This window comes from Leopardus geoffroyi, chromosome B4, assembly GCF_018350155.1.
Source record: "Leopardus geoffroyi isolate Oge1 chromosome B4, O.geoffroyi_Oge1_pat1.0, whole genome shotgun sequence".
Taxonomy (NCBI): domain Eukaryota; kingdom Metazoa; phylum Chordata; class Mammalia; order Carnivora; family Felidae; genus Leopardus; species Leopardus geoffroyi.
The window spans coordinates 55704595-55729109 of NC_059341.1; the positions used below are offsets into that span (position 1 = coordinate 55704595).

The 24515-nt window shown below is 39.1% G+C and overlaps 1 protein-coding gene across 1 annotated transcript; it reads right to left on the minus strand.

The window, feature by feature from the left end:
* Positions 1 to 331: 331 nt before the first annotated feature.
* LDHB (lactate dehydrogenase B) lies at positions 332 to 22085 on the minus strand. The gene is made up of 8 exons (XM_045462604.1): positions 21882 to 22085; positions 18672 to 18806; positions 10982 to 11099; positions 9587 to 9760; positions 7763 to 7936; positions 3873 to 3990; positions 2295 to 2418; positions 332 to 696 (listed from the first exon to the last, which is right to left on the minus strand). Exons 2-8 carry the CDS (start codon positions 18798 to 18800, stop codon positions 529 to 531), a joined length of 1005 nt encoding a protein of 334 aa, XP_045318560.1. The 5' UTR covers positions 18801 to 18806; positions 21882 to 22085; the 3' UTR covers positions 332 to 528.
* Between the last annotated feature and the right edge of the window lie 2430 nt (positions 22086 to 24515).

Here is a 24515-nt window from a genome sequence, read left to right on the forward strand (position 1 = left end):
AGAGAGGGAGACACAGAATCGGAAGCAGGCTCCAGGCTCTGAGCCATCAGCCCAGAGCCTGACGCGGGGCTCGAACTCGCGGACCACGAGATCGTGACCTGGCTGAAGTCGGACGCTTAACCGACTGCGCCACCCAGGCGCCCCAGGGTAATCATATCCTTAAGATGACAGTAACAAAATCATGTCATATATTGTAACAAAGAGCATGCTGTTTGGAGGAACAAATGTAGAAAATGGAGTGAGATGATCAAATTTAGGAAATTTTATGAGGGGGGAAGAATTGACTGAAATCTTTCAGAAATCACTAAAGAAATAATCCCAGAAACAGAAGCACACTAAGATAATTTTATTTGTTCAAGGGCTCATATTGCAAGCACTAAACCAAGCATGGGCTTTGATTCTGTGAGCCCAGATTCACATATTTAGCAGGATAAAAGCAAACTGTGATCCATGTATACGGATGAAAAACTAAAGGCTCACAGTTAATCACATTGTAGTTTTAAATTTCTATAGCTTAGAAGCCAGAAGTCACAGGTCTTTTAGGTCTTTCTGGATGTCCCACAAAGTATCGGCACTTTTCTTGAGCTGAGCCACCTCATCATCCTTCAGCTTCTGGTTGATAACACTGGTTAATCCCCTAGCGTTCAGGATGCATGGGAGGCTCAGGAAGACTTCATTCTCAATCCCATACATTCCCTGCCAGAAAAAGAGAAATACAGACTAAGAAATGAAACCACAGATAAGAATGATCACAGATCCTATGTTTAAACAGAAAGAAATGTAGGAATTAAGATAAACACAAATTCATCCTTTAATTTTCAACACTTACAGGCCTATATTTTCTAAATATTTACATTTTGAATTTGATTTTACAAAGAATATACAAAATAAAGGATAAAACTAGAAATTTCTAAGAAAGTAGTAAGTACTTTATTACATTTATTGACACATCCCTCTCTGCTTAGATATACTTTAATAAAATTTCATATATGTCTTCACATTAAATTGCACTCTAATGTGTTTCTTAATGGGCTGCTTTTCATGAAATCCTAAATTTTTAAAAATTATTTAGTTCAGGAATTTCAGATGATAGCTGACCAAGAATAAGTAATTGGAAGTAATTGGAAGCCACTTAATTCCAATAAGTAATTGGAAGCCACTCAGAGGCAAGATTTCTGCAACATCCAAGAGTTGCTGAAAAAATAGTACAATTTCCAAAACACTTTATCAGTTTCTATAAAGCAATCGATTTATTCACAGGGTTAATTTAACCATATAACTAACTGGATTATTTAATTATATCAAACAAGTTACTTTTATATATATTTTTAAACTTTTTTAAAAAAGTTTATTTATTTAATCTCTACACCCAACATGGGGTTCGAACTCACAATCCCAAGATCAAGAGTCACATGCTCTCCCAACTGAGCCAGCCAGGTGATCCTATTTTTTAAACTTTTAATTCCAAAATTTTTGTATATACAGCGTACTTGGGTGGCTCAGTCAGTTAAGCATCTGATTCTTGATTTTGGCTCGAGGTCATGATCTCACAGTTTGTGAGATTAAAACTTGTGTTGGGCTCTGTGCTGGTGGCATGGAGCCTGCTTGGGGTTCTCCCTCCTCTTTCTTCCCCTCCTCCACTCACACTCTCTCTCTCTCTTAAAATAAATAAATAAACATTTAAAAAATAAATAAAAACACATTTTTGAACATACATCAAAATAGAGATAAACAAATTCCAAACATGCACTCCAAGTCTGAACGGAGTTATCAAATTTTTGCCATACTTATTTTAAAGTTTTGCTATAGCATTAAAAAAAACCACAAACACCTGATACCACATTTTACCACTAAATACTTCTATATCTTTCTCTTTTGCATATTTCTTTTAATCTACTGCATTTTCCTCTTATGTTTTCACCCCTGCCACTAACTTGTGGAAAATGAATCAGTTAAGTCACACAATGTTTTAATACAATCTTAATTTTATTGAAAAATAATCATTTTCTACTGAGGTATATCATAGCTTTTAAACTGAACTAAATTTGCTAAGGTATCAGATACTGCAAAGGCAATCTATAGATTAATATGTCAACTTGAGCTATTATACATTTTGAGAATGTGTCAAAAAAGATTCACAGTTAATATTTAATAACAAGGGGAAAAAAAGAGAAATTTCCATAAAACTTTTGAGATTCAGAAAAAATCAGAGACTATCTTGTCCTTCTTTAAATAAATCTATTCATAGAATATAATACTAAAAATTATATTATATTTGTTACAGTTTCTCTTACCTTCACCATTGTTGACACTGGATGAATCCTGGATAGATTTTTCAACATGGATTCAATGAGATCAGCCACACTTAATCCAATAGCCCAGTTGGTATATCCTTTTAGCTTGATGACTTCATAGGCACTAAGGAAAGAAAGAATCATAAAGAGATCACTGAAATCAGACTTAATAATTACTGAAACTGGACTCTGGATTTGGCTTCTGCTCTCTTATTAACTGTGCAATCTTCAGTAAACCTTTCTTATCTCAGTGTCCTCTTCTATAAAATGAAGATAAAAATGGTATCTATTTTACAAGTTTGTTAAATGACTTAACATACATGTAAAAATGTTTAAAGTTATAAACACTACCTAGAAGGCTCTTATATGAATGTTTCGATAAATTTAAACAGCTTATTATATGCATGAATATTTACAAAGTCACAGTGGTAAAAATATTTTTCCCAACAAGTTTTCATATTCATAAACATAAATATTCCCAAAGTTATTAAGGAAATCAGGAAACAATGAAAATAAAAGGACCTTCATATTCCAAGGACAAAATATACCTTGATTTTGAGGTCCCACTTACTGTCACCTAGAATACTATAACTAAGGTAACAGCACAGTGAAGACAATACCTTGCTTGGCAATCTTCTGAGCTTAAAATTTACACCTTGAAACCCACAACGGCTCTGGTCATGGTGTAGCAGGAGTAACCAAGATTAGAATTTAGGAAACTGGCATTTAATGCAATCACTGGCTAGGAGACCTTGTGCAAGTTATATTACCAGGGTGAGTCCCAGTTTTCTCATTTGTAAAATAAAGGGATTACGTTAACTGAAATGCTAAGTTTTAAATAATCTTTTCACAGTTTTAAATAATCTTTTCCTCCAAAAAAAAAACAAAAACTCATTACATTTAAACTAAGCAAAACAATTCCATGTTTGAGAAAGTCTTGTAGCAACTCTCTGCAAATAATAACAGCCAACATTTATTAAATGCTCACCAGTGTTATGTATGTGTTTGTGACTCAATTTTTATAATAATTCTATTACCATATGACTTTACAGGGGACAAAACTGAGATTTAACTTCAAAGTTAAATGGCTTCTGCAAGACTGTAGTTAGTGCCAGTGTCGTAATTTGAATCCAAGCCCATAATCCTTTACTCTATTCCAGAATGAAACCTTATTTTATAAGCATGAAGGTCACAGAACGGAAGATGGTTAGTTAAAAAAAAAAAAAAAAAAAAAGAGAGAGAGAGAGAGATAAAAGAGGGAGACCTCTTTAGTTAAGTGTGGAAAGGTAAATACAGCACAGCTTTCATACTTTTAGCAATCAATCAGAAAGCATTCATTTTAGGCAATGACAAGACAGTGTCCAGGTTCTAGGTTAAGTCAACGTTATTTATCGATAAGAGACAATTGGGAAGCCTTCTCCCTTCTCACTTGTTAATTCCACATTTTGCTCCTGTTCCCTATATAACAGAATTTCTCCAGAAAAATATTTGCTTTCCCTAGGGGGACTTATATGGCAGCTTAATTTTATCTGAATAAAGATGAAACTAACCATTTTAAATCAACCCCTTTCTACTTACCTTTCAACCACCATCTTATGCACTTCCTTCCAATTTTCACTGTCATTGTCTGTTCCCATTTCCGGGTTCAGTTCCTGCAGAGAAACGCCTGCCACATTCACTCCACTCCAAACAGCCACTGGAGAAAAAGGATAAACATTTCACAGATTTCTGACACTATTTTAAAACCTCTTTTCTTCTCTTAGCTCAGATTTCACCTCAGAGGCAAGTTAGTGAATTCCCCCTGAAACTGCTCCCAAGACAACTGGCCCAGTAAACTTTCCCCCAAAGGCAGACATGTGCTTTCAAACAGCCACACATTTGACATTTTAACTTTCAACCATTTTGGTGCAACACAGAATTATTGTGTCATTACTTACAGAGAATACGAAACTCCTTGCCTCCCTCCAGGTTTGTGAAATCACAATGGGTTTCAGTTCAGGACTATCCTAAACTTTAGATTTGAGAAATTGTTAACTTCCTACTTATTTTTCTTACATAATAAACCTCTTTCTTCTGGAGCAAAGTTTAAAAAAAAATCCTATGATAAGGTCCAAATATACTCTAATTATCTCTTTTCATGTCCCAACTTTAGTCCATCCCTTGAACGAAACTCCATGTAACCACAGTGAATTTTTCTGGTCCTAACTGGATCAAATAGTTCCAGGAATGCCTCCAGAGGCACAGCAAAGGTCTATCAGTGACTGACTACATCTTTTGGAGGGCTTGATGCGTAAGAACACCCTTACCTGTGCCAGCCTTACCTTTACCCAGCCAAAAGTATACATTATATTAAAGATGTAGATGTACAAAAATGAATGAGGACATGTTCTGTGCTGTCGACAAGCTCAGAATTTACTGGGAGAAGCAGGTAAAGGAAAGTAAAGCAATGGGATGAGCTATCACGGAAGTATGGAGAAAGGATAATAAAACATAAGAGCCTGCTTTAATTTAAGGGTAAAGGGTGTCAGAAAGGGCTGCAAAGGGATGCCTGGGTGGCTGTTGGTTGAGCATCCGACTTTGGCTCATCTCATGGTTCGTGAGTTCGAGCCCCACATCTGGCTCTCTGCTGTCAGTGTAGAGCCCACTTTGGATTGTCTGTCCCCCTCTCTCTCTGCCCCTCCCCTGCTCAAAAATAAACATTAAGAAAAGGGGGCTACAAAAAATAAGCATTTGAAGAGGAGCTTGAGAAATAAGTATGGTTCCTCAGGGACCTTTGGAGGAGAGCACTGTAAACTCAGGAAATATGAGCAAAAGCATGGGTGAAGTCTAGTATGGCTAAAACTAGCTATGAAGGGCAAAGCTACCCATGCCCAAACAAGACTCCCTTTTAATTCCACCACTTCTGTGAACTCAGGCTAATTCTTGGGAAAACTAAGGTACTCTCATGGCTTTTGATGAAACTATGAAATCTACATAATCAATGTCAGGGTTGTACACAATACAGGTCCAATGTGGAAACAGGAAAAACAAAAGCGTTTTGGAAAAAATGACAGTGATGAGTGAATAGAAGACTGGATAGGAGTCAGAAGGCATGATTCTACTTTTGGATATGCCACTAACTGCTGAAGGATCTTTAATAAGCCGCTACTCCTGCTTTGCCTTATCTTCTTCATTATGATGCAAGCCTTAAACTGTAGGACACATACTATCACTTCTAGATGTGTGGTTCTAATAACCACACAGTATAATAACTAGCATTGATTGAATTTTCACTGTACACTAGAGAGTTTTTTATATAGGCTGTAAATTCAAGCAAATCCTTGGATATAAGGAACTCTCGAATGAAGTGGTACAAGGTGCCTGAATAATAATTAGCATGATTATATAAAAAAGCACAAATACAACAGTCACAAGTCCAAATTCTTACACCAAAGCAAATGCTTAACTAAAATCACATTATACTCTCACTAAATTCAAAAGAAAATTTATACCTTAACCTTTTAGGGAGAAAATAGTTCCTTGCATATAGGACAGATATGAATGTAGTAAAATAAAGAAGATCATCAGTATTAAAGTATTGTGGACAATTACAGTTTTACACCATTAGCCTACACAATGTATTTTGGTTTAATAAATAGGCTTAAAAGTTATAAGATAAAATTAGAATTGTTCACAAGTGTTTTTACATCAAATTGTTTGGAATAGAAATATCAATTCATTTAAAAATGTTTTAAGTTTATTTTTAAATTTTATTTTACTACTTTTTAAATTTTTAATTAAAAATTTTTTTAAGTTTATTTATTTTGAGAGAGACAGAGAAAGTGAGCAGGGGAGGAGGGGCAGAGAAGCAGAGAGAGAGAGAGAGAGAGAGAGAGAATACCAAGCAGGCTCTGCACTGTCAGCACAGAGTCTGATGTGGGGCTCAAACTCACGGACCATGAGATCATGACCTGAGCTGAACCAAGAGTCGGATACTTAACCAACTGAGCCACCCAGGCACCCCTATTTTTTAATTTTAGATATATGTGTGTATATATACATATACATACGTATATACATATATATACGTATATGTATATATATATGTATATACGTATGTATATGTATATATACACACACATGTATATGCCATATACATATATATATATAGATACACGTGTGTATATATATATATATATATATATATATATGGTAGGCACCACACCCCGAGTGGAGCTCAATGCAGGGCTTGAACTCAGTTCTCATGACCCTGAGATCAAGAGTTGGATGCTCTTCCGACTGAACCAGCCCTATTTATTTAATATTTCTGTATCCCATGGAACAGAATTATTAACTTAAATGAAAGGAGAAATATTAACTTAAAGAAATGTTTTTTTTTTTAACTGTTTCAAAAAAAGCATTATAAAAGAAATGGAGTGCAATATAACTTTAATGTTGGTCTTTTTATAATGATTAATTTATGTCCAACAATTCTTTTTAAATTCCTAAAAACATATTTGAGATATTTATCAAATAACCTCTTACTACTTAAATGACAGTTATTAATGACTTATTAAAAATCAGATTTCATTTTTTCTTCATTTCTTTTTTTTCAAGTAGGCTCCATGCCTACTGTGGAGCTTGAACTCACGACCTCAGGGTCAAGATCAAGAGTTGGATGCTCTACAAAGTCAACCAGGTGCCCCCAAATCAGGTTTAATTCAAAGCAAGATTTATTTTACACTATAGAATAGTACACTGGTTATATAAAAGCTTTTGTTACCCATTTATTCCCCCTTCAATAAAAATAATGGATATAATACCTCTGTCCACTGAAAGGACCTAGAAGCAGAGACATACCAGGATCATGAGCAAACCTAGGAGATCTTGGTTTCTAAACACCATTCCTCTTCAAAGGAAACACGGCACGTGCAGGGAACAGGGAGGTATAGCACCAATAAGTATAACACCAATATGGTGCACTTTACTGTCCCAGACACAAAGAAGTGCTCAAAAAATGCTGGGATATGTCAAAAAGACACAGGAGCCAGTTTGAAGAGCCTGTTACTTGCCTAATCTGGGACAATTTCTGCATTACAATGACAGCAAGAGAACATTTGTGGAATAAAATAAAAATGTGAGTTCACATTTATATAAGTAAATGAATACATAACTGCGGAAGATAAAGCTCTCTTTTACAGTAGAACATAATAAATAGAGAAGGAATGATTGAATATTGTGTCTGACAATTATAGTAACAATTTATTTAATCAAGAATTATCAATGAATATTAAACTTAGCAGGCAAAAAACTGATGAGGAATGTATACATATTTACCTAGTCACTATCAAAATATTCTCCCACAAATTACTTATTTGTAACATGAAGTATGTGAAAATAATAGAAAAATTAAACTGAAAAATAAAAAATTCAGAATGGCAAGAATAATACCATAAGTACACATAAGAATATTATGGATTTTTCTTTACCACTTGAGTCGCCATGTTCTCCCAAAATCCATCCATGGCAGCTGCTGGGATGAATGCCAAGTTTTTCAGCCATAAGATAACGAAATCTAGCAGAATCCAGATTACACCCGCTTCCAATCACACGGTGTTTGGGCAGTCCACTTAGTTTCCAGGTAACGTATGTAAGAATATCCACTAAAAGGTTTAAAAAAATATGTGACTAAATCAAAACTGATTTCAACTGCTACATCAATTATGGGGAGGAACTTCCTCCTCCCCAACTTTTCCAGCCTTCAACTGAGATGCGGCCAGAAAGATGTGAATACTGACTTTACAGAGTTGGGGGATAATGGAGGTAAGAGAGAACCAGATCGTCCCATAAATTTCTTCCGATTGTAATGTTCCATGACAGTAATAAATGTCATCGTAACCCAAAAACCATGGGTTACTAAATTACTAAGACACACTACTACACATTTTCCTGGGCACAAAATACTAATCAGTAAGCAATTGTGATAATACAAGGGATTTACATTTTGTAGTATTTAATGAAAGGACGTCTAGGATAGAACTTCTATCCTGATGTGGCACAGCCCTGAGACTTCGTAGAGTAAAACTTGCTGGTCTAGACAGGATCACAGCACTTACAGGCTAAGCTGTCAAAAGGATAAAATGTGCACACAAGGAAGGCAAGAGGTTAATCTTGCAATCTCCACCTCCACACATATATAGACCTTGGTTATGATATTTTAAGGTCATTTTGGATGGGATATTATAAACTCTTCCTTGGCAACTTTGATTGGGTGGGAGTAACTCTGGAGAGTTAAGACTTTGAAGCTATACCTGGAAAGTTGTATAACCAGTTAATAATGTCTGCGTTAGGCACAGGATACAGCAACTTCCTGAGTGCCAGCTATCTGCTACTCCTGTTCAAAGCCTATCTGCCACTATGTACTTGCAACAAGTTTCATATATAAGAGTGAGCTATTTAGTAACCCCCATCCAGGATTGCCGACAATAATACTAATAGAATCTCTATCCTTGCTGATTCCCAAGTCTCAATATTCCCTAAGCCATAAGGATTCCCCTGGTTCTTATTCACAATCTTTCTCAATGTGAAGTGTCAGAAACCATTGGTTTTATCATTTTATCAATGTATCTACTATGCTCACCAATAAACAGTATGTTTGGTGGCAAATTATAGACACAAGTGTGAAACACAGAGTGGCTTCTGACTATTGAGATGAAATAATGCAATTGTTTCTAACCAGAAGTTTTAGTTCTCTCTAACCAGAAGTTTTAATGTTTATTTTGCAAATGTTGATTTAATGAAAAAAGCAAGTAACATTTGGCATTAGCATGTATTTGTCCATCAAGATAGTCTATTTCTATCTTTAAAATTAGACTAATAGCTTTTAAGCTACTCTCAAATTCAATGCCACTAGAATACACTTTTTGGCCAGCAGAAGGTCAAATATGCTAAAATGTTTCTTACAAATAGAAGCCACCTTTCAATGTTTCATTACAAATCCCAGGATAATCTTCCTAGAAAATTTAAAAAGCTTCTAGACTCTGCAACAAACTCTGATGAAAGAAACATATGCAACTGTTTTATACAGAACTCTTCCCACAGTTTTAAACATTTGGCCTCGGACTCTGCCATTTGTTTTGAAAACACTAGTCTTTTGTGGTCAATAACGGAAGACACAAGTATTACTTCAAGAATTGATTCTGCTAGTCAAATACTAGAACATATTTTTTTAAGCCAAAAAACAAAATAAAACAAAACCTCAAAACATTTAACTTAACAGGAATGAACCTGAAGACATCACTGTAATAAAATACCTGGATTGGAGACCACAATTATGATACAATCAGGACTGTACTTGACTATCTGAGGAATAATGAATTTGAAGACATTAACATTCCTCTGCACCAGGTTGAGCCGGCTCTCCCCCTCCTGCTGGCGGACTCCTGCGGTTACCACCACAATCTTAGAATTGGCAGTCACAGAGTAATCTTGAAGAAGAGGGGGAAAAAGAGAAGGTACTTTAAATACAACTCTGCATCAAAATACATCATATATGAGATACTCTAGAAACTGAACATACAGAAGCTTCTAGAACTTATATAAGAATTACGTATGCAAGAACTCAATATTTTAAGGATTTGAAGTCCGATGCTCAAGAGAAATGACTTCTTCCTCTTTGAGCTATGTAGAAGCAATCCAACTGGCTCGGAGAACGGACCGGGGAAATAAAGAAGGCCTTAAATTATGTTTCTGGCTAACAAATTCAAAATGCTGTTGACTTTAGAGAATATTAGATTGCTAGTAATTTGATAAAACAGGAACAGTGAGTCCAAAGTTCAACAGGCAGCCCTCCAACAAAAAAAGGGACTTAAGGACACTTCTAGGTTTGTAATGTTAATCCAATCTATGAAGGGGAAGGAAGGCAGAGAATCTAATTTGTCGTTGGCTGGAAACTAATTTCTAATACTCAATATTTTGAGGAAGCCTATTCACTTTTAGCAGCTGTGTTTCTCTGGAGAATGTTTTCTTCCTCAAGGAAGTGTGCCACACTTCCCAAGATGTAGACATTTTGACCTGATTGTGATCATTAGATTCAATAGCTATGGTTGAGTCACATCATGAACTGTATTGCTATGTGACTTTTGATGATTATTAATATTTTTATCAGTTTCCTCTTATAACAAGAAGGTAATAAGATCTATCTCTCATAGGCTGGTTGGGAAAATGAGGTAAAATGTGATATTCAAAAAATTCACAGTACCCAGACACTAGTAATTCAATGAAGAGCAGCTATTAGTAATAGAAATTATTTTGAGGCCCACATTTCTGTCTTTAGATACTGCTATGGTGGCAATATCACTGCATACATGTGTTAACCCAGAACAGGGACAGAATATGAATTTTATTTTGCTTCTTCAAAGCACTCCAATTACTCTGTGCACATATTTTTGGGGGTCTAAAACATTCTTGTTCTCAGATACACATATACAAGCATTATGATACAATTTCCTAAAATGTTATGGATCAGATGTGTGGAAATCATGTGGGAAGAATTCATAGAGGTAATACTTGCGTTTGTCCTTGAGGATGAATTGAACTGAGAAGGAAAGAAAAACCACCAATGCTAGATTCACCAGGATAGAAGAGTAATTTTATATTAGAGTAAGGGCATCTATTATTAGATCACTTTGGGCATGAAATGCAACTACCTTTATCTGCCACGATTTTAGGTGTCTGAAGAAATAAGCTCCCATGTTGCAGATCCATCATTTCTCCTTTGAGTTTATCTTCCAAAACATCCACAAGGGCAAGTTCATCAGCCAGAGACTAGAAACACAAGAACAGGCGTTATAACCCTAAGCCATTTGAGGGCACCTCAGCAGAGGCGCAACAGGGACCTTTTAAATGGCTAAGTACCAAGTGTCTAAAAACCCTGAGAATTCTACCATGGAGTTAGGTGTGCTCTTTAAACTGCATGAAAAAGTCTTGAATTATGATTATTAAGATTTAAAACATTGATTTTTCTAAATTTTACCTTCTAGTAGTCAACTAGGATTCAATTACCATGATACAAATCACTTTAAGAATATGTAGACAAAGATTCCTCATGAAACCAACAGTTAAACAGTGGTCTTAGAATATACAAGACTTCCCATTAATGAGGGGTGGTGAAGATTCACCCAGACCCAGAAACAACCCTGGGCAGTGTCCATCCCTAAAGTCACCTCCAGTTTGGAGGGTTTTTCAGAGGAAAAATTTGGTTCAAACCATCAATAATTTGAGCATAGAGTAGAATTTGAAGCCCTGGTTGGAGCCTGAACTCCCCAGGTTGTCTTGAACCGACCTGTCATGATGGGGAAAGGAAGAGGCATCCTATGGATGGGAGGGTCCAGGAGGAGCAGATTCTCCTGTGATCAACCCAAACTTCCCCACTCTCTAAGCTCTCTTGTTTTCTATTCCAATTGTCATCCTCTGCTACTCATTCAAAATAAAAGTCTAAATCAACAAATATACTATCTAATCTTGATCCAGAGTCATAATTTTATATTCCATAAAACGTTTTATATGTAACATGTTTTATGTTTACATGTTCTCTATATCTTTACATGAAGAATGGGAGAAAACAAAGCCTTGGGTTATCCTTATCAATCACGTATGATATTTACTTTAGTAAGAACTTGATCTCTTCTTGGAAAAGTAAGGAGGGGGAAGGTTGTCAGTCTAGATGTATCCAAACAACCTTTCAGCTTTCAAATTTGTGAAACCTTTGTAAAAAGTAGTTATCCCTCCCACCAAAATTAACTAGAGTCCTTGCCTTTACTGTCTTCAGGGCTGTTAGCAAAAGAATTAGCTTAATATGATATATCAAGACTGAAGCCCACTTAAAAATGCAGATACTGCTTCTAAGGATAGTGTCATCAGATATACACGAGAGGGGTGTTGATAGTGAAAAGGGTAGGTAATTGGGTTCAGAAAGCACTTTGAAGGGAAAGGTAGAGTAGTCCCGGGCGGAACTCAGGGAGTCTGCAGGGCTGGCCAGCAGAGGGAGAAACCAGTAAGAAAACTTGACCTCCTTTAGTTTACCAGTCAAAGCAGGTCCTGCTCCCTGTAGGAGCCAACAAATGAGCACCGTGCAGTCTCCAGAATCCCAGTGGCTTGCTAGCCTCAAGAAGTGAGTTATAATAGGCTTGCTTGTGAGGGTTTCTGAGACTTGAACCTCCCAATGTGTTAATTCCAAGCAACAGATTGACTTGCAAATTTATGAAGTAACCATTTTGTGAATTGGGGATTACTGAGTAACTATATTCTCATTTCCACATCTATCAAATACTGGCATTGATTGGTAGCAAGTTTTATTTAAAAATAGGTTTTGATACTTTTTAAATGGTTTTGTTCCTCTGCAGTCTCTGACAAGATCCCACAAACCCTCATTTGTGTTTTTTAAACCTTAAGTCAATACATTATAAATTAATAATAGCCATAATATTCTGTCAAAGTACTAAGCACTCGGAATATCACTTTTATTTTAGTAACACCACATGTGTGCTGCTAAAGTCAGCATGGCAAAACAATTTCGGGCTTAAGTGGAAAAGGATGTCACAGGATCTCAGATCCTGTCTTTTGTTTCAGCCAGTGGGTGTACAGAACTGGCTGAGAAGCTCATCCTCAGCTGGCAAGGAAGGAAGAGATGCAACACTTGAAAAAAATAATCATAGCACTGAATTTAGCTGCATCTGCACGACTGAATATCCTCCGAGTGTGGGGGCAGGCAAAACAGAAGATATGTGACTAAGTACCAACACTTGTTGGACTGAAATAAATCTTCTGTGTTCATACACAGGTATCCCCCGCTATCATAAAGTAGAACGTTCTATCAACACTTTTGTAAGCAGAAACGGCATAAAACAGAAGCAATTACCATTAACTTATATGGAAAAATTTTGAGAATTCTCAAATCCCAGAATAGCCTCTCTTAGGCTTTTATGACACCTCAGGACACATTTTGCTCAGATGCACAGAATTCAATTGAGGTACAGCATAGATGCTCAGTTCAAAGCTGAGCAGCTTGAGGCTGAGATGCTGAGTGGGTGTGGTTCCCAGAGAAGGAGCTTGGTGGGGCCACTCACTGCTTGGGGTGTGTGCTGCCTCTGTAACAAAATAAACTCTGACTGCTTTTTGCTTTTTTACCTTTTTGAGGTAAAAGGGTTTCCCTCTTGGGATTTCGTTTGGTTAGCGAAAACAGCTACTAATGGAGGTCTTTCAGTAAAAGCAAAATGGGGGAACAGGAGCTTTCAAAAAGCAGGGAATAACCTGTAATATAAAGCCTATGAATTCACTTAAGCTGTTAACATATTTAAAATAGTTTGAAATAGCAAGGCTTAATTGCGAAAGCAGTAATCTTATTAAGGGAACAGGTCAGGTAGAAGGCAAGAACATCACTGATGAATCTGACCCTTTGTTTAACATACAACAAAAATACCTTTTAATCTAAAGTCCTGGGTGGACCAGAGGTGGCCAGATTTGCCTCTTGACCTTCTTAGCCAATAAATTACTTGCCATCAATGCCTTGGTATTTGATGGTTGCATTTTTACATTCAAGTGCTTAATCTGCATGAAATTTTGTGGGAGGAAAAGGTATAACTTTTTCCAAATAATGAACTAAATGGACAAGCACCATTTATTCAGTAATTCGTGGAATGCCACTTTTATTATATTAGTAAATACTGCTTGGGCCTTTTTCTGGGCTTCAGTCTATGTTATTCATCGGTCTATTCTTATACAAGTACCAAATTTTAATGATGTCCTACTTTTTTTTTTTTTTTTAACGTTTATTTATTTTTGAGACAGAGACAAAGCATGAACGGGGGAGGGTCAGAGAGAGGGAGACACAGAATCTGAAACAGGCTCCAGGCTCTGAGCTGTCAGCACAGAGCCAGACGCAGGACTCGAACTCACGGACCATGAGATCATGACCTGAGCCGAAGTCGGCTGCTTAACTGACTGAGCCACCCAGGCACCCCAATGATGTCCTACTTTTAAGTCAAGTCCTGTTCTCTTAAAACTACTTCACAATAGGCCTGTAATTGTATTGCTCCTAGGAGACTTCTCAGGCCGTAGCTGTACCACCAGCACACGGCTAGCCGACTGTAAGTGAGGAAAGATACTCCATGGCAGCTGAACACTGAGGCTAAGGGTTTATGATAACCTTGCGTGGAATGAAAGTTCTGCAAGACCCTGACAACATGATGCAGTTAATATTCACAGCCTCCCCTTGGCAGCTAACATGGAGAGCCTGTGATTGGCAGTAGGGCAGGAGTTCTATTTGGCAATAGAAGCCATGGAAAAGGAAAAGCTACGATCGAAACTTGACAAAATGTAAGTGATTACTAGGAATAGCACAAACATTTATTTTTGTGTAATACATACTTATTACTAAATGTGCCAGACATTATTCTACTAATCAGGAACACAGTAACGAACAAATTCAGCAAAGTCGCTTCTCTCATAGAATATCTCAGGGAACAGGAAGTAAGCAAATAATTTGAGATGATTTCTAACAGAGGGTGAAGTTCTATAAAGATCATAAGGCAGGGATGCTTGGGTGGCTCTTTCAGCTCAGGTCATGATCTCACAGTGAGATCCAGCCTCACTCCACGATGGTGGGAAGCCTGCTCTGAATTCTCTCTGCCCCTCCCCCGTTCAAGCTTGCAGGCGCTCTCATGTTTCTCTCTCTCTCTCAAAATAAATAAAACAAATAAAAACATTTAAAAAAGACCATAAGGAAGGGTGATGTTAAAGTTTCTGCAAAGAGGGGGGCACCTGGGTGGCTCAGTCAGTTAAGTGTCCAACTTCAGCTCACGTCACGATCTCACAGCTTGTGGGTTCGAGCCCCACGCCAGGCTCTGTGCTAACAGCTCAGAGCCTAGAGCCTGCTTCAGATTCTGTGTCTCCCTTTTTCTCTGTCCATCCCCCATGCACACTCTGTCTCTCAAAAATAAACAAATGTTAAAAAAAATTTACTGTAGTTGATGAATTAGGATCATTATTTAAAAATAAATGAATAAAATAAAGTTTCTGGGAAGGAAGTTAACTTGATATTGGATAGTCAGGGACTGCCTGCCTACAAAGGCATATCAAAAAGGAAGAAGTCAACATTGATGGTCTAGGGTAGAACATTCCAGCTGACAGAAAATGGAAGGAAAAGGTTTTTTTCTCTCTCTCTCTCTCTTTTTTAATGTTCATTTATTTTTGAGAGAGAGAGAGTGGGGAAAGGGCAGAGAGAGAGGGAGACACAGGATCCAAAGCAGGCTCTAGGCTCTGAGCTGCCAGCATAGATAGAGCCCAATGTGGGGCTCAAACTCACAAACTATGAGATCATGACCTATGAAGAAGTTGGACATCTAACCAACTGAGCCACCAGGAAAAGAGTTTTAGAAATGAGCATGGTATTTTGGAGAAAGATGACAGATGGTAAATGATAAACTGAGAGATGGGAATAGTGTTGCTAACACTGTGTGAATGGTACCCCCTGGAGGTGTGTGTGCTCTCCACCAACTTGCTCTGTGAAGTTTCAGATTTTGAGAACTGTATCCTGTGTCCTGTGAAGCTACTGGAAAGTTCAAGTACAGGAGCTACAATTTTTATCAAAGCTTACTACATTTAATATAAAGGCAACGAAGATGGGGAAAGTGAGCAAAAGAAGCAAAAAATAACTTGAGTTTTTGGTGGTAATGGGACACTGTACTAGGGAGCCTCAGTTGCCTTCTCGGGCCTAGCAAAGGTGTGGGCCTCCTCACCTCTCTATCTCTGTTGCCACAGCTTGGCTCACTTCCTGGGGAGAAAGCAATGCGTATCCTCTGTAAAGCACACCAGTCCAGTGATGGACTCAAAACCGGATCAGGAACTTACTATCTCTGTGTGATCTTAACCAAGTGGCTTATCTTTCTAGTTTGTTTCTTTCCAACTGTAATACAGAGATGGCAATGCCCCACCAGCTTTTGAGGAGTAAATGAAGTCATATATGAACCCCTGACAGAGTAGGCACCGTTCTTTTCATCTATTAAATTAGTGGCACTTATAATCCTTACCAACTATGAATCCTAATTCTGAAGCACTTTAATCCTCACCCACTAAAATAAGATTTAAACATTTTTAATTAGTAAAATGGTCTCTGAATAAAGGCAGCCACTCCTTCGTAGCATTGAAATTAGAAGACTCCTACTGTGTTAGCAGCTGGGGCTGTTCTCCCAAGCACTAGAACTGGGCCAAAGTGTTACATAAGTGCAAACAGTCACAAGCTATTGACTGAAGGGGATTTTAAGTTTGCAATGAAAACCAGAGGTACTTTTCATGGAATGACGGCTCAGATGCTGTTTCCCAAAAGGTCCAAATTTTGCGATCAGCAGGAGGCAAGAAAAATCTTCAGCTCGTATTTTACTAACACCTTTATGTTCTTAACTGCCTACATACTAGCACAGAATAAAAAGAAACTGGAGGCGCTATGATCAAGAGTCCAGAGCCCACGTTCAAAATACATCTCTACTGGGGCAACTTGCGTTCTCTTAGGCGGTGCACCATGACTCTGATCTCCGTGTCAAGGGTTCGAGCCCCACGTTGAGGGTAGAGTTTACTTCAATTAAAAAACAAAACACAGGGGCGCCTGGGTGGCGCAGTCGGTTAAGCGTCCGACTTCAGCCAGGTCACGATCTCGCGGTCCGTGAGTTCGAGCCCCGCGTCGGGCTCTGGGCTGATGGCTCAGAGCCTGGAGCCTGTTTCCGATTCTGTGTCTCCCTTTCTCTCTGCCCCTCCCCCATTCATGCTCTGTCTCTCTCTGTCCCAAAAATAAATAAATGTTGAAAAAAACAAAACAAAACAAAAAAAAAAACAAAACACAAACACACCTCTACCCTTCGGCTCTGTGACAGCGGGCAGGCTGCTTGATCTCTTTATACCTCAGCCACCTCATCTGAAAACAGGATATGAACACCTCCCATTCTGAGGCTGTTGTTTAAAATGAGGGGTTTTATGAAAATACTTTCAATATGGCACATATTCGATCAATGTTTTAAAAGACATGTAAGCTGGAATATTTTTCATTTTAACTGGCATGAACAGTGAGCACTAAACTGTGATTGCTTCAATTCCCTGCAATTTGGGAAGCAGCCATCCTAATAACAGGCACCAAGTCAATACTACCTAGAAAAGTGTAAAAGCAGAAAACCTTCATTGGTGTGTACTACATATTTTAGTTGTTTTCTTTGATAATGTATACAATTGTTCCTTGAGAATTTAAGCTTTGCAACAGAAACATACTTGGCTAGGGTTGTTCGGGCAGCCTTCAGATATAACACAAAGGGACAGTGTACTCTACTGAAGGCAAAGCAGCATTTTTTAGGGAGGGCAGGGTTCCTACATTTAAGGCAGCCTTCAGAAAGCTCAAGGAATCAATCCAGTGAGGTGAATAAGAAAAGACCGCTTTCCTCAAAAGTCCTTGGAGACTAAAAACAGCAATGGCCTGACCTACCTGGAGTATATATACGGGAAGCCAGACGTCTATGGAGGTATATAGGGAAAAGTCTGCAGGGGTGGAAGGTGCTAACAGTATGACATCAGTGTTAAATCTCCTGATGCCGATAACCGTATTGATTATGCGAGAATTTATGTCCTATTAGGAAATGTACTCTGAAGGACTTAGAAGGTTATTTCCATAACATCACCAAGTCCTGTGCAGATTATTTATTAATTATGTAGGGTAAAGGGACCTCTGCAATGGAGAAATCTTGTACTCATCACTTCAAACCAGGGCATCTTGGGCACTACCAGTAATAAGACTAGCTGATCGTCACGTGCTGATGTGTGTGATGCTCCAAAAAGAAGATGACATCACCTAATGATAACCCCAAAATTTAACCTGAACCTAATTACAAGGAAACATCAGACCAACATAAATTGATGGGCATTCTACAAAACTGACTTGCACTCTACAAAATTGTCAGTGATAAGACAGACAAAGAAAGCTGAGTAACAGTTCCAAACTAAAGAAGAGTGAAGAGACATGTCAAGTATATAAAATATATGATTTGGGATTGGGGTGAAAACAACTGTAAGAAGCTATAAAACAGTTGGGAGAATTTTAACTCCAAATACTATGCAGTAGATAACAGTATTGTATCAATGTTAACATCCCTGAGTATAGTAATTCTATGGTGGTCACATAAGGAGAGCATTCCCAGTAAATGCACGTTCATGTATTTAAAGGTGAAGTGTCATAAGGTCTATAACTTATTTAAAATTGTTCAGGAAAAAAAATCTTTTAAAAGATACAATAAAATCATGAAGTGCCTAAAGAGACTGTATACACAAGCTGAAATTATCATGCATGGTGTTCTTGAAATGTACCTTTCCCAGAATGCTGATGGCACATGCCATACCAACTTGTCCAACACCCACTACAGTGATCTTATTGTTTGGGACGGCTGCCTCTTCTTTTGCCACTGGTGCAATCAGTTTTTCCTTAAGACTTGCCATTGTGCCCTGTAAGAAAAGAATCAAAACATTATACATACACCCACATGTGAAACCCAGATGGGAATAATCCATAAAATGTTACTGTTGCAATTCTGAACTATGGCATGGTTGAAAACTACCCTAATGACATTCTCCAACATAAAATCTATTTAAAGAACCATGTAGCCTGCTTAATAGAGAATTTCATTAAAACAAAAATTTCCATGAAGCCATAAGAATTTGGGTCCTTCTCTTCAGCCTGTGATTCTGTGCTAGTATTTAACAAGTTGCAACAATTTTGTCTTGTGGCTGTTCATTTATTGGCTGAAAGACATGAATATTTACATTTAGATTAGCCTACTTGTTTCCATTCCCCTCATAAAGAATTTATATGTAACTATGTAAACTGAATTAGGGTCCCATATTAACCCATATGTAAGCTTGGTCTAAAAGAATTAATGGCCAGTCATGAATATAATTCCTGCTGCTAATGGTTATTATCACTCTTTGAAGATAGGGAATGGTTCTTCTACTTTAAGTCTCACTTAAAACCTGTTACGGTGTACTGGACATCCATACAGTGATAGGAAAAGGGTGATGAATGTTTACATAAAATCTTCAGAAATATTACTCTCAATTCCGCTTAGTGCACCTTGGAAGCTAACTGGAAGGCAGGTACACGCTTAATACATTTTCCTTCCAGGGAGTCACATTAGGAGAATATCAGCCTTTGAATTGTAATTTTGTTCCAGTCATTAAAAAACAGAAAGAAATAAAAAGAAAAAGAAAGGAAAATCTGTTGGAAAACTTTCCATCTGGTAACACCAAATTTATCTGTGACGTCAGATAATCAGGGGCATTTTTCTGGATAACTAAAATGGCAAAAGTTACTGAAATAAACTTCAGTAATTATTTGCCAATTCTGTGGCAACTTAGGACACAAAATATTCTGCCCTGACTTCTTAAAGAGAGACAGTACAAGTCTCAACAAAGCCCTTTCTTCAGTGCAACAATCACTTATAATAGTAACCCATTATTAGTTTAGTTTTCTCTTTACTTTTTATGCTAGATTGTCAGGTCCACTGTACCTATTTAACTATTTCAAACCGTGCCCTGCTTTCCAGTCTCCTTTTGTTTCACATCTGCAGTGGACTAAGGAACAACACCTCATTTAGTAACTGTATATGTTAAGTAATTGAGTTGGTAAGGCTCTAAGTTGGTATAAAGTACTTCAATTTGGAAGACAACTATGTGACAACTATTTTGTTCTATAGCTATTTTTCCTGCCTAAAATATTGTACCCCATCTGTAGGAACTACATTTAGTGATTATTTTGCAGAGTACATCTGCAGTTTTCTCTCCGGTGCTAAAGAAAAAATAGTCAACCTAGTGCAATTGTCTCCACAAATGGATGGTCTTACAAAGAAATCCACACACATCCTGCATTTCGAGCAGAATCTGATGAATACCACATCTTTTCTTGTTGAACACAGACACAAAATACTCATGTTTTCTCCGTTACATCTAGCTGGTTAAGATCCTTGTATATAGAATCCAGTAAGGGTGGAAAGGAAAAACCCAGAAACGGTTACTATATACAGATTAGTTGTTCAGACAAACCTTCTAAATTAATTTTGGAAACTTCAGAAACTACAGTTTAGAGACTGAAGCCAGTACATATTTTCTTTCAGATCTTGCTGAAGAAAAGTGCTTTAAAATTTTTTCCTTAATAGGAGTTATAAGAAATTAGAAGAAAATGTTCTTTATTATATATGCAGGTCTGTGCCAAGATCTGAGTGGTGGCTGCAAGGAAAAAGAATGATAAACAGGGTTGGGGTGCCTGGGTGGCTCAGTCGGTTAAGCCTGGGACTTCAGCTCAGGCCATGATCTCGTGGGTTTGTGGGTTCAGCCCCACGTGGGGCTCTGGAGCCTGAAGCCTGCTTCAGATTCTGTCTCCCTCTCTCTCTGCTCCTCCCCTGCTCGTGCTCTCTCTCTCAAAAATAAACATTAAAAATTTTTAAATAATAATAAAAAACAGAATAGTAAAGGGTAACAGTCGCTGACTCTTCGTCCTTTCCATCCCAACCTCGGGTCCAGCGCCTCCGCTGGTGGACATCCTTCCCACCCCCACCTCCTCCCGGCGCATATAAATCATTAGAAATGAGCCAATGAACCACAGCTTTAGGTTCAGGTAAAAAGGTCCTTTTTGGAGGCCACCCCTCCATTTTAGCCGGTTAAAAAGCCATGTTTTGCCATATAATTCCTCCACTAGACAAGTCCCAGCCGGCCCGCTCGCCCCCGCCAGCTCTCCCGGGCCCTAATTGCAGCTTGCGTCGCTCGCCGCCCACAGGCCACCTCTTCCTCCCCGCGCGGGCCCCCGGAGAGCAGCAGGTCACAAGGGAAGGCGGCAAACACAGATCTCCCAGGAGGTCTCTAGGGAAAATTCCAGCCCTTCCTTACTCTCAACACCCAAAGCTGGCTAAGTAAACAAAGCACCCGAAGCATGAAGAAAGGAGGCCAGAAGAAGAGAATAGGCCTGCATCGCCAAGAAGGCCTGGATCTGTGGCCGGGTGAAAACTGGAGCGCAGGGCCAATCCTTCACCCCCGTCCCCGCAAAAGCAGGTGCATTTGTCCATTACCGTGCTGGTGGATTCCAATACCCAGGCTGGAGATCAGCCAGCCCTCACTGTTGTCGGGTTCCCTCTCCCGCTCCTAGTTCCTCAAGCACGTGTCCGGGCTCCGGCCAGCAGCGGGCACTGGGGGTGATGCGGCCGCCGTAAACGGGTCAAGGGCAAGCTGCAAATGCAACAAGTCTCTGCCCTGATACAGCGCAGGCTGGAGGCGAGCTCTGCGGCGGTGAGGACAAGGCCTGGGGCTCTGGCAGCCCCTTCGCTCTGCCTTCCCGTTCCCCAGCGAAGGGCACGGCCTGCCGCCCCGCGCCCTGGGGTTGAGCAAGGCCCAGGCCGGATGCTCAGGGCGAAAGGCCCCAGAAAGCGGCAGTCCTTCTTGGTCCTTCTCCCTAGTGTCTCTACGCAAGGACTCCCCTGCACGCCCCACCCGGTGTCCCTGAGCGAGGACTCGGGGTCCTGGGCTGAAACCTACCAGAGAGAAACGGCTGTAAGAGTCGCGTGAAGAAGAGACCGTCAGAGGCAAGCGTCTCCTCCGGCCCAGGATCTGCAAGGAGAGAGGAGGAGGCGGGGCCCACACGCCCCACAGCCTCTTAGCTTCCTCTATTGTGATTGGAAACCCGATCGCCGCCTACCCCTCCCCTCGGCTCGCTCAATCCCCTTCAAGGACAAGGGCTCCAGTGTGCTCACGCTCTCTCCCTCCCCACGTGAGGAGGTCACCTTCCGATGGCAAGGGCGGCCTCTGCTCTTTGCAGCCTCACAGTTTACGGACTCATCAACACAGAAGCCCCGTTATTCCTACAACTTGCCCATCTTTGGCTGTTCTGGACTCTCATGCTCTCGTTTCGATGCATTTAGTGCAAATAGAAATAAACTTTAGAGGACCGCCGTTCTTAGCCAAGATGTTGGTGGCACGTTCCCCTGGAATAGCATTGGTGCTTCCGAATGTTTTTTAAAAATAAAACTGAAAAAAAGAAAAGAGAGAGAGAAAGAAAGCCTGCATTTTCAACTTTCAGCTTTCTTGGTGATGAAGTTCATTTGCTACAACAATGACTACCCCCCACCCCCACCCCTCATCCCCAAGCCCCCAGTCTTAATTCAGGAAATAGCCTTCCATTTCCTACTAGTTGGCTGACAAGATCTGTAAGGCCTGGTGCCTGACTTCTGAAGTTCCTCTAGAAATGTACATCCTCTCAAGGGCAGCTTTGCCCTCAAGGAAAGATAATGGGGTACCATGCTTTTTCTCTGTCAGTCCCTGAGCAACTGCCAAGGTAAGTGTTATTCTTCATCTCTGTGTCTTTAACACCCAGCTCAGTGCCTAGTACAATACAGTGTTGGTGAATGAATGAATAAGCAGTTGAAGGCATCCTGAAGATTTGTCTTCAGTTGTGTGTGTGTGTGTGTGTGTGTGTGTGTGTGTGTGTTTTAAAATGCTTTCAGGTTTAGCAAACACCCTGTCCGTGAAGGGAAGTTTTTTGTGTTTGTTTTTATGTAAATGATCATGAATCCAATTACTGCTTGCATTTCATTTTGTGCCAGGCATGGAAGGTACAAAGATGAATATAACACCACGCCCCCCTGAGATGCTCCCAGTTCAAAGGAGACAAGTAGGCAAATTCTTTCAATTAGAATACAATGTGATTGGTTAAAGTACAATAAAAAAGTCAAAGACAGAGGCCACTAAGAAAGGGGTCTGTCCAGATGAACTGAAAAACCTCCAACTTTCCAGGATTATAGCAACCAGTTCCTGGTCCAGTTACAAATTCAAACTTGGGTAATGAAGGAGAAGAAGAGTTTGGTGGATAATCTCAAAAGTATTCCATTCACTTTGAATCCAAGTTTGAAGCAAGACTTGAAAATCATCCTAGAAAGACTTTTTTCTCACCTACTCTCTGAAACAATCTACATGTCCTGTAGACTTCTAAATATCTCCCTATTTTGTCTCCTTCTTGCCATCTCTATTACTGTGTGTGTCTTTGGGTGGAGGGAAAGGGGGACAGAAAAAATAAGAAGAGGTCTCTATTTCTTTCCTCTAGCCTCATCTTCATACCCTCGCAATCAGTCATTTAATCTGATTGATCAAAGTGAGTTCAACAGTATGCAACTCTGGATACCAGGACAGCACGTAGTACCAGTCTTAAAGATTTTTGAGAATTATATAGCTAGATAACTTATTTTTAAAGTATGAAGTGTGAGGGACGCCTGGGTGACTCAGTGAGTTAAGCGTCTGACTTTGCGTCAGGTCATGATCTCATGGTTCATGGGTTCCAGCCTCAGGTCTGGCTCTGTGCTGACAGCTCAGAGCCTGGGGCCTGCTTCAGATTCTGTGTCTCCATCTCTGTCTCTCTGCCCCTCTCTTACTTGTGCTCTGACTCTGTCTCTCTCTCTCTCTCTCTCTCTTAAAAATAAACATTAAAAAAAATTAAAGTGTGAATTGTGAAAGACAATTTTATACATGCAATGATTCAAACAATATATTCCCTTAATGGGGTTCAGGACATGCTACCCCAAAATGTGGCACCTTGACATACTGAATATCTATCTTAAGCTGAAGAAGTGTGAGATAACAGCAAAAGTAGAAGGTCACTCTGACCTCCGTCCACTCTTGCTTGCCCTTACCCTACTCCAGAAATCAGGAGATAAATCTCCCACGTGAAAGGTACCCTCCCTGTGCCAGGAGAGAGACATTCTTATCACCAGAAACAGAGATTTTGGACCCAGAAATCTGGCTAAACAATTCTGTTAAACTAACCTTTATCTTCCTAGTTACTTCTTCCCTATCTACTACCCCTTAAACCTCAAATCTCTTTGTCTTGTGAAATTCTTCACAAATTTATTGTTTCTTTGTCTGAAAGATATAAAAGCTTCCTGCCCTGATTACTTCTTACCATCTTCATTCTTTTGTGAAGGCTCCCATGTATGTGTAAAAAAAATAATAATAAAATTTGCATGTTTCTGTCCTGTCAATCTGTCTCTTATCAGTTAACTTTTCCATCCTAGCCAGAGACCCTACCAGGGTCAAGGAAGACTTTCTCCTTCCCTACACCCCATATGATTCCATTCCTTAAGAAATCATTTAGAAGCTATATCCCAAACTCACTGAAAAATA